The sequence below is a fragment of the Miscanthus floridulus genome, chromosome 3 (genome assembly GCF_019320115.1).
Source record: "Miscanthus floridulus cultivar M001 chromosome 3, ASM1932011v1, whole genome shotgun sequence".
Taxonomy (NCBI): Eukaryota; Viridiplantae; Streptophyta; class Magnoliopsida; order Poales; family Poaceae; genus Miscanthus; species Miscanthus floridulus.
In genome coordinates this window covers 142,693,804-142,704,734 of record NC_089582.1, presented here as the reverse complement: position 1 = coordinate 142,704,734, position 10,931 = coordinate 142,693,804, and the positions used below count along the sequence as shown (strand labels likewise).

Below are 10,931 nucleotides of genomic sequence, written 5' to 3'. Positions count from 1 at the left end.
CCATCCCATTGATCACCTAGGATCTTGTCAACAAAGAGTGGTAACTCCTAGTTCATAATTTACAAATTTCATGAATTTTACCTTTCGCTCTCTGTGTGAGTTGCTTTAGGTAAAGAAAGAACTAGGAATCTAATATGGATCTTTGATGATCATAAGAGTTCTAATTCACCACGAGTCATCAAGTGAGAACTATGGCCATCCATATCATTGAAGTCTCACCTATGATGGTCATGTCAATGAAAATTTGTGTGGTGATCTATCTACCTTGGTGATAGTATGTTTCCTTTGGCACAATTTCAATTATTACAAGATTATTATGCCTTGACTAAGATATAGGATGAACTCCTATTGACTCTTAAACCTATTCAAGTGCATTTCACAAGTAATTCGAGTACTTGATGCAAATATTAAGGGGGCCTGTTCTATGTCTTGTGTCTTTTAGTGAATTTGTGTAGCCTCTTGGTGAGAATGAGTTTCTCATGGGTATGCTACATTGACTCAATCCAAATTGGTAAAGTTATCTCTCATATTCATTTGGATTGCATTTTTTTCTCTTAAGTAGCTACTCTCCATAATATAGCTTAAATTCCCTTGTTTGGACTTAATGGACCAAAAGTGTATATGTTCTTGCCTTCCACCATATATGTATGCACTATCAAAAAGGGGGAATTTAGTCCGTGTTATGAGATTTTGCAATTAGTGATCTATATGCCTTCCACATCCAAAATGGTCACTAGTTGTGAAACTCTAGCTTGTGCAATTTAAGGCTATCTCTTATCTTTATGAGCATTCCCTAGGTGACATTATGAGATACAAGAATCCATTCCAATTGTCATCAACTTGTGAAGACTCTTTCAATTGGTGTCAAAATTGTGAAGATCATATTTCAATTCGTATTGGTGGATAATCTCTAAATTTGGTATATCAAGAAATATGTCTTCAATTGGTATCTCAAAATGACAACAAGAGCTAGCAATGGACTTTCAATTGAAATCAAGCACAAGTTTTGTGATATCTCCTATGATCAAGAGAGATAGGCACAAATGAAGTCTTTTTGCATTGTCCCAAGCCCATCAAAGCACTAAATTCAAAATTTCATGATCACGGTGGAGATTATGAGGCTTAGAACAAAGGTATATCGCTCCATGAACTCTTGTAATACCTTTGTGCATCTAGGCCCTTACATGCTAGTGTGTGCATGTGTATGCAATATTTTGAGTCACACCATGAGTTTGTTCTTGTGGTGACGATTAGAGAATTCTTTAGATATTTAGTTGATATCTCTTGTGGTTATGGCATGAGTTAGTCTCATGTTACAAGCGTCATCTAAGTGAGGTATGAGCCAAATATGCTGACTTCTCAAGAATCTTGACTTAAAGTGTTGCATACTTTGTTTGGTAGAAAACTCAGCAGAGAAATCCTATATGTTAAACTTTTACCTACCCTTGCCCTCACTTGTCTACCATTATTTCTTCCTTTTGGTGGAGAGATCCTTTTTGGAGATTAATGCCAAAGGGAAGAAATATTGGGAGAGAGTGTAAGGAAGGAGAGATTGATATGTGGATTTAAAGGGGTAAAAGGGAGGCATATAAGATTTTTCAATTTTTATTGTGTGGTGTGTGCAAGGTTAGTTCAAATTGATGCTCTTGATAAGGACCATTTATGCTAGTGTGTGATGTTCATGCCTTGAATGGTGTATTGTTTATTTTCTCTGACTGTCACTGTGCGGCAGTGCCGCGCGCACTCAAGGAAGTGCCGCACATGACAGCTTTAGGAACTTCTTGAGTGCATGAACTGCCATGAGCATCACGTTTATCACGATGACATCTCACACCCCAGGATGCCAAGATATAGGAGAGTTCCCACGCTTTATCTTGAATATGTGCATTTGGCATTTGAGGCCAAAATTTGAAATTCCATTCTATGCACACATTTAGAGGGAGCTCACTATATCATAGGATTTAAAATCTTATTATTTATCAATCTCTTGTAAGCTTTAATTGTGTTGTCATCAATCACCAAAAAGAGGGAGACTGTAAGTGTATCTAGCCCTTTAGTGGGTTTTGGTGAATTGAATGACAACACCATTAAAGGTCTAACAAGTTTGCTAAGTGTTGAACAGAAAATTGAGTTAATTGCATACACTTGTGGATTGTGGAATGAGAAGTGTAGGTTCAACAAGAAGGCAAACTTGATGACATTCCACATAATGTTCAAATCAAGGCCAAAATTATGTATTGTTGTGTTGGAAGATTATGGGATCAATCTAGTTCAAGCAAAAGACAACAATGCAAATGGAATCAATGAAATGACTTCTATGTTGTGGGATATCACAACATCATGTGAAAGCAAGCATATTTGACAAATGGCAAATAAGACATGAGTTGATAATTTTGGATTGGTCTCTATAATGGCTTGCTTTGTATGAACAAGAAGAGTTTGATAGTGGATTAGCTTTGATCAAGAATTAAAGAATGAGTCAAGAATGCATAAGTGAATAAATACCAAGCAAATGTTAAATGACAAAGGACACAACTCGTATTGGATATACGTCGGTCTCTATGTTGGTTTGGTTGTATGGATAAAAATTTAAAAAATCACTTTGCATTGATTTGATCAAGCTAGAAGTATGAAGATAGATATTGAAGTGTGTTAGAAGTGTTAAGCCAAAATGAAGAGGATATAAGGAATTGTGAATTGGCTTGATCATATTGATGTTGATTCATATATCTCAATCTATGTGAATCCAACTAGAGCTTGATTGATCTCAACATTCATATCTAGAAGATATTCAAGCAAGGATCATAATATTGAGGAAATGGTTTTTCAATGGATGCTTAATATGATGTGACTTGAGTATGGCTCGATAGGGTGAAGATAGCAAGGAAAGGGCTTCGAGAAACTAAGCGAAGGTGAAGGGCAAGCAATAGCTTGAGGACCGAGGTACCATGGCTAAGGTGAAGAAGAGAGTACTTGCATTGAATTGAGGAACTAATCAAGCTATGATGAGTCGTATTGTGTTGAGGATCAAATCATTAGTAGAAGTGACTTGAAGCCATGAGGTGAACTCATATGTATAGAAATAGTTCAAGTCACATGCTCAAGGTGTGATTGCTCAAAGAGAGGAGACAAAGTTGATTGCAACCCCTTATGAAGTGATTTGAGAAGAAATGGCATATGAAGACATTGAAGACTCAAGTGGTTGAAATGGTTATATTCTCTTGATCTTGAGTATAGGTATGTCGTACTATCAAGGGGGATGCAATACGAATCATAGATAAGTCTCAAGTGCTCAAACTAACCAAATCCAAGTGTTAACATGAGAGAAAACACTTAGCACAACACCTGCACTTTCTGACCTTGAGGCTTGTTCTTGGCTGGGCGGAATGGCCCTCGAAACAAGCTTTTTGGAAAGTCAAGAGTTTGGAGTAAAATGTTGTGGCATTTTCTGTGAGGTGACCTGTGCTGTTTTTTAGAGCTGTGGCAGTGCCATGAATTTTTGAAGCAGTGTTGCACCGTGGCAGTGCTACGGGTCGGAGCGACAGTGCCGCACCTGTACAGGTCATAATGGCTAGTTTTTGAACTGCAATGGCTACTTTTGGGATTGGGTCTATATATATATCCATCTCACGCCTCCTGGTGATGCTGCTGATGCTCTAACCATTCTAAACCCTTCCCAAGCTATTTGAGAGCTCTCTCTAACCCCTCTCTTTGTGAGAGTGAGTGATTAGTGTTTGATTAAGTATTAGAGAGAAATTAAGACTAAGCCAATCCTTGAGCACTTGTTGGGCTACGTCAAGTATTCGTTACGCATTTGTTACTCTTGGAAGTGAAGCCTCCTAAACGGCTAGGTGTCACCCGGCGAGTTCCCGTGCTTGTGGTGAGCAGCGAGAAAGTTTGTAATCACCCCATTGATCTAGTGGAAACCCCTCATCTCAAGAGTTCACTCTCTTGACTTGAGAGCAAGAATAAGGGTTGCAAAGCCCAAGCCTTACTGGCTGCCTCAACAACGTGGACATAGGTAAGCCTTGGTGGCGACTGAACCACGGGATAAATCATGTGTCTTCTCTCTTGTGTTGATTTGCATTATTTTTGTTCCACCCGATCTACTTGGTTGTGCGTGTTTATGAGTGCAGGTACTTATTGGACTTGCCACTGGACATCTCCATGCATATCTCCAAGTTTGAGTTCTAGGCGCAGCTTGTGTTGAGCTATCTACAAGGGCACAGCGGTGCTGCATTTTGAGCGAGGCCATGCTGTAGCGCGGCAGTGCTGCAGCATTAGAGCAGCAGTACTGTGCCATGTCCAATCTATTCGCTAAACGAAGGGGTATGGACCTACGGTGAACCAGTTAAAAAGTTTAGGGACCCAAAAATATAATTTGAAAGTTGATGGACCTGGATGACACACCACCAAAAGTTAATGGACCCAAAAATGTAGTTTGAAAGTTGACGGACCTGGATGACACACCACCAAAAGTTAATGGACCCAAAAATGCAGATTGAAAGTTGATGGACCTAGATGACATACCACCAAAAGTTAATGGATCTACGGTGCATTTAAGTCATGAACTCTTATGATAACTTGGACCTCAATCTTTCCCTTCTATGAAGTCCGACATGTCTTCATGTCCCTGCCAATGGGGCCTATTCCTTTGAAGAAAGAAAACAAAGGCATGAGAAAGATTCAAGATAAGAAGAAGATGGCTCATGTCAAGTGCCTCAAGTGTTCCAACATGGGACATAATGCCTCTATGTGTTCCAACAAGGTTGACGACCAAGTCACACTTCCAAAGAAGAAGACAAGAAGAAACAAGAGGAAGTGTTATGGTTACAATGAGAAGGGACATGAAATTGGCTCATGTCCTAACAAGAAAAGTGAAAGCCTTGTGTCATCAAGAAAGAGGCTCATTAGCAAGGTATCAAACAAAAAACAAGATAAGAAGATGTCTTACACTTTTGTTCCCATTATGCCGTACTATCAAGTGGGATGCAATACGAATCATAGATAAGTCTCAAGTGCTCAAACTAACCAAACCCATTGCTAACATAAGAGAAAACACTTAGCATAGCACCTGCACTTTCTGATCTTGAGGCTTGTTCTTGGCTGGGCTGAATGGCCCTCGAAACAAGCTTTCCGGAAAGTCCAAGATCACTGAAAATGGAGTTCAGAGTAAAAAGTTATGGTGTTTTTTTGTGAGGTGACCTATGCTGTTTTTTAGAGCTACGGCAATGCCGCGAATTTTCGCAGCAGTGCTGCACCGCGGCAGTGCCGCAGGTTGGAGCGGCAGTGCCACACCTGTACATGTCATAACGGCTAATTTTTGAACTGCAGCGACTAGTTTTGGCATTGGATCTATATATACCCATCTCACGCCTTCTGGTGATGCTGCTGATGCTCCAACCATTCTAAACCCTTCCCAAGCCATTTGAGAGCTCTCTCTAACACCTCTCTTTATGAGAGTGGGTGATTAGTGTTTGATTAAGTGTTAGAGAGCAATTAAGACTAAGCCAATCCTTGAGCACTTGTTGGGCTACGTCAAGTATTCGTGGCGCATTTGTTACTCTTAGAGGTGAAGCCTCCTAGACGGCTAGGCATCGTTCGGCGAGCTCCTGTGCTTGTGGTGAGCGGCGGGAAAGTTTGTAATTACCCCATTGATCCAGTGGAAACCTCTCATCTCAAGAGTTCACTCTCTTGACTTGAGAATGGGGATAAGGGTTGCAAAGCCCAAGCTTTAGTGGCTATCTCAGCAACGTGGACATAGACAAACCTTGATGGCGAGCTAAACCATTAGATAAATCGTGTCTTCTCTCTTGTGTTGATTTGCATTATTTGCGTTCCACTCGATCTACTTGGTTGTGCGTGTTTTATGAGTACAGGTACTTAGTGGACTTGCCACTGGACATCTCCATGCATATCTCTAAGTTTGAGTTCTAGGCGCAGCTTGTGTTGAGCTGTCTGCAAGGGCATGGCAGTGCCGTATTTTGAGCGAGACAGTACTGCAGCATTGGAGCAGCAATGCCTCACACTCTACTAATCTGCAGTAAATTTTGTTTGTTGTCAATTCTTAGAAGCGCCTATTCACCCCATCTCTATGTGACATAAAGGTCCTTTCATATACTCAATGAATGATATAGTTTTGTGCTCCTTTAGAAACTTGTATGTAACACATTGATGGCTACAAGCGTGTATAGCAAGTTACAAGAGTGTTACAGCATCTATTGTTATAGTAGTGTATAGCAAGTAAGTTACAAGAGTATGCAGTGCGTTACAACATCTATTTTTATAGTAGTGGTGGATACAAACCACCACCAGCCCATCTGTGCACAGCACAACCTGAAAGAAGACGACTTTTTCAGAACGATGGATACGAGCAGTGCCCTTTCATTTTCAAGAAAGAAAAAGCAGTGGCCAAGAACCTATTGTATGTGTATTGCATGGAAAAACTTATGGACTTGCCACCTGTAATGACTTTATCAATCACAAGATTAGTAGGCCCATAAATAAAGAATATAGTATAGAATGTGATGACTTTATCAATCACAAGTTCCATGGAGCCATAACTAAAAAAAACATATAGCATTGAAAGAAATTCAGCCTGGCCACACGTCAAAGCGGCATTCTTAACCCATTTTCTTCCCTAGCAAGAGTGGAGTTAAATCATCAAACTTGCACACCACTCAGGTCCAGCCCTGCTCTCAGCAGCTAATCAGATAGAGATGAGCAGCGGTTTCTTGCTCTTGATTGCATAGTAGGGTTGCAAGGCCACGCTTCAAACAACCAAGCAAAGAACTTTGATATCGTACGCGATAGTGGCACAAGTAGTAACAGAACTTGCAATGTCCCATTGAAGTCGCCAGGCAAGGGGGCATATATTCCAATTTCGAATGTTGGACTGGCAAAATTTACAAAGGGCGAGGGAAAATCGTCTCACAGCCTGTTCGAACATTAGAACATCAAATGATGGACTTGCAAATTTTACAAAAGACAACAAATAAGCAAACAATGGCATGGTTAACGGGAGCCATGAAGAAACCATAGCGCCACAAGTGAACACATATCCAACAAAATGTATTGATGAAAGTCACAAGGACTCGGGATTTCCAAGCTCTGTATGACTATCTCCACCGATATGGAACACAGTTAATTTAGTCTTGTACTTCAAATTAATCAATTAACAAGGGGAGTATAGAAGCTAAGGCCAATTTGATATGAAGCCCCCTCTTCCAAATTGCAGTTGGAAGGAAAACAACACAACCCATGCTGAAATTAAAATAGCATCCACCATCCATTAATTGAACCTCTCAGAGCGAACTATAAAATGGTGTTTCCTGAGTGAATCATCAACCAAATGAAGTTTACATACATCTGCCCCCTTGTTTTACTTTTCCTCTTTTTCTCCCCCACTAACCTACCATGTCTCCAATAACAGAGCACAACTGGGGAGAGGGAAGATAAGTACATGGAGGCATAGACCATACCAGAAGGATCTGCCAATAAAAATTGCAACGGCTTTAGTCTGGCAACAACAATTGCAGTGGCTTCAACAGGCATCAAAGAGCTGGTGACTAGGCCCCTCTAATCTAAAACCCGCCCGATAAACGTCATATACCAACATCAAAATAACATGTGTCATTCTGACATTCTGTTCTATGCAGATATAGTGTGCAAGTTCGTGTCAAACGTATGCCCGGTCTCCAGATTTGATGCAAAAAAGGCATATATCTCCAGAATGGCAGTGCTTTGAGGAATAAGCATGACCCTATTCCTACAGCTTTGCCATATTCTCATGGTGGAAATTCAGATGCAATCACATGGGTCAGAACATTAACCAGCCTTTTATCATATGCAGATATGACATTGAAAGACTGCATCTACAAAAAAAAAGGGGGGGAGGGGGCAATAACCATTATCAACACGAATCGAACTTCCACTCGCCTTTCTCAAGAAGATCCGTAGATCATGCGCTTTTACCCTATACAAGCTCCATGACCTTTCTAAAACAAGTCTATGCATCATCAATATTATAAATCAGTTTGACACTTTTGAATGAATCATAACAATTCGCTGACGACAGACACAAAAGTGAATACGAAACCAACAGTCCAACAGAAAAATAATAATAATATGTAATCTTAATAGATTAATTGCAATAATTCATCTTTCTACAGGGTACCTTACTGTTCACTCATAGCATACCGCTACCATAGTAAACAAAGGACCATGAACCTATGTTATAAAGAAACAACAACAACAATAAAGCATTTAAGTCCTAAACAAGTTGGGGCAGGCTAGAGTTGAAATCCAGCAGAAACAATCAAGGTTCAGGCACGTGAATAGCTATTTTTCAAGCACTCCTATCTAAGGCTAAGTCTTTGGGTATATTCCATCCTTTCAAGTCTCCTTTTATTGCCTCTGCCCAAGTCAACTTCGGTCTTCCTCTGCCTCTCTTCACGTTACTATCCTGGCTTATGATTCCACTACGCACCGGTGCCTCTGGAGGTCTCCGTTGGACATGTCCAAACCATCTCAACCGGTGTTGGACAAGCTTTTCTTCAATTGGTGCTACCCCTAATCTATTACGTATATCATCGTTCCGAACTCGATCCCTTCTTGTATGACCGCAAATCCAACGCAACATACGTATTTCCGCGACACTTATCTGGTACCCTTTTATCACATAGGACACCAGATGCTTGGCGCCACTTCATCCACCCTGCTTTGATTCTATGGCTAACATCTTCATCAATATCCCCGTCTCTCTGTAGCATTGATTCTAAATATCGAAAGATATCCTTTCTAGGCACTACTTGACCTTCCAAACTAATATCTTCCTCCTCCCGAGTAGTAGTGCCGAAGTCACATCTCATATACTCAGTTTTAGTTCTACTGAGTCTAAAACATTTGGACTTCAAAGTCTCCCGCCATAACTCCAGTTTCTGATTCACTACTGTCCGGCTTTCATCAACTAGCACTACATCGTCCGCGAAAAGCAAGTAAATGGAAGCTAATATCACATGAACATATAGAACAATAAATAAACTAGTTCCAAGCCCCCAACCAGGTTAACAGTATTCTTTTATGGACGTAAAATATGCAAAAATGCCTAAGCATCTACACTAAGAATCAGAGCAAGAATCCTAAAACGAAAGAGATCTCATCTTATCATGGATTAAGTCCCAGGGGTGGAGGACTTGAGCTCCTCAAGCGTTGCCTTCACCTGATCCTGCAGCAGCTCGATCCTCTTCAAGTACACCTCCAGCTCCAAAATCCGCTGCTTCCGCCACTTCTCCCCTTCCATGGGCAACCCAAGCGGCGGCTCAGGCAGTTTTGCACCAAAAGGGTTTGCTCCGACATTTATCGCTGCGCGTATCATCTCCTTAAAAAGGGGAGTCAGGCAAGTCTTCTCAGCATCCGAAATACCTGATTGAGGCGACACGACTGGCAACCTGAGAGGCTCTGAGCCATCCACGGTCACCATCACTGGCATTGGAGTCTGGGGCTGTGCTGGGAGGGAGTCATCCATCTTGACAGGCACTGACACAGACAATTGCACTGGCTGAGGGGGCTGCAACATGTTTGTGGCAGGGGAGGCGCCAGTGGCAGGGTTGAATTCCGTCACCCGCCTGCGGCGCCGCTGCCGTGCAGAGGAGGGGGACTTGACTTCTCCGTTGGGGCTGGTGTTGGCAGGTATCTGTGTCGCGGCGGCGGCGTCTTCATCGTCAGAGTCGGCCGAGGGATCGCGGCCGTGTTTGTTTGTGGGGCGCCAGATGTTGCGCGCAATCTCAAAGATGGCCTGCTCGTGCGGGGAGCGGAAGGTGAAGGTGGCGCCGGACTCGCGGAGGCGGGAGACGCAATTGCGGTACTTGCGCTTGAGGCGGCGGAGCTTCTCGACGAGCTGGCTCTTGGAGAAGTCGAGCTGGAGGCGGCGGCGCATGTCCTCGTAGAAGGGGTCGGTGTCGTACTGGTGCGACGCGAACGCCGTGCCGCGCGCGGCGGTGAACTCCGCGAAGCCGCGGAGGATCACGATCTCGTCCTCCTCGGTCCAGAGGCGCTGGAACAGGGGACGACGCTCCCCGCCGTTGCCGGAGGTGACCGGGCCGCCGCCGCCCCCGGCCGCAGGGATCGCGTGGGGCAGGCCGGTGGAGGAGGAGGTGGTGGTGTTGGGGAGGCCCGGATCGGTGGGGTCGAGGAGGTGGGCGTCGGCGAAGTCGCCGTCTTCAGAATCGCCGCCGCCGCCATCCGCGTCGGGGAAGGAGATGCCGGCGGCGGCCGATGGGTCGTCGCCGGTGGGAGGCATTGGATCGGATATGGGATTTGGAAGGGATTAGGGGTCCGGTTGCGGGATTTGAGGGAGTTCAGATCGACGGGGGATTGGATTAGCTCTGGTTTTCCCCATTTGGGGGATCGTCGCAAATCTCTCATCGCAGTTCAGTCTCGAGCTGTTACATTTTCATACCTCTATTGTTTGGTTATTGCATGTCTGCCCTTATGTATGAAGCTCCAAAAGTCAACCTTCCTTTTCTAACGGCATGGTGCGCACACGAGACAAGAATTTTTCACGCCAGGTCTAAAGTGCTGTTTGTATTGGCTAAAATAAGTGGTTAGCTGATAAGGAAAGCTCCAACTGATCTAAACAATTCAGTTCACAGAGAACTATATTAGCTACCTTTCTCTCTCTCTTTTTTTAATTATACTGTATAACTCAAACGACTCACCCTTATGAACACACGTACGCAAACTCTACCCTTATGTGTACCTCTGAAGGACTGAGTTGGCAGATCTTGAGATTCACAAAGTCACCACTAGCGTCTCGTTGTCATCGGGGATGTCGTCTACCACTAAAAGCATAGTACCTTTAAACATTGGAATAAATCTAGAAAAATACGAGCACCCGTGTCAAATCGAAGACTTAAATCCGGATGGATAGA

The 10,931-nt window shown here is 43.0% G+C and overlaps 1 protein-coding gene across 2 annotated transcripts; it reads right to left on the bottom strand.

Annotated features, from left to right (window-relative positions):
* Window positions 1-6,446: 6,446 nt before the first annotated feature.
* LOC136547322 (probable transcription factor At3g04930) lies at window positions 6,447-10,485 on the bottom strand. 2 transcript variants are annotated; one of them, XM_066539283.1, is made up of 2 exons: window positions 9,221-10,485; window positions 6,447-6,937 (listed from the first exon to the last, which is right to left on the bottom strand). In XM_066539283.1, the coding sequence occupies exons 1-2, from the start codon at window positions 10,298-10,300 to the stop codon at window positions 6,773-6,775; spliced, it is 1,245 nt and encodes a 414-aa protein (XP_066395380.1). In that variant the 5' UTR covers window positions 10,301-10,485; the 3' UTR covers window positions 6,447-6,772. The 2 variants fall into 2 exon arrangements, with proteins under 2 accessions (XP_066395380.1, XP_066395381.1); XM_066539284.1 differs by lacking the exon at window positions 6,447-6,937 and having other exon boundaries at window positions 8,121-10,482.
* Between the last annotated feature and the right edge of the window lie 446 nt (window positions 10,486-10,931).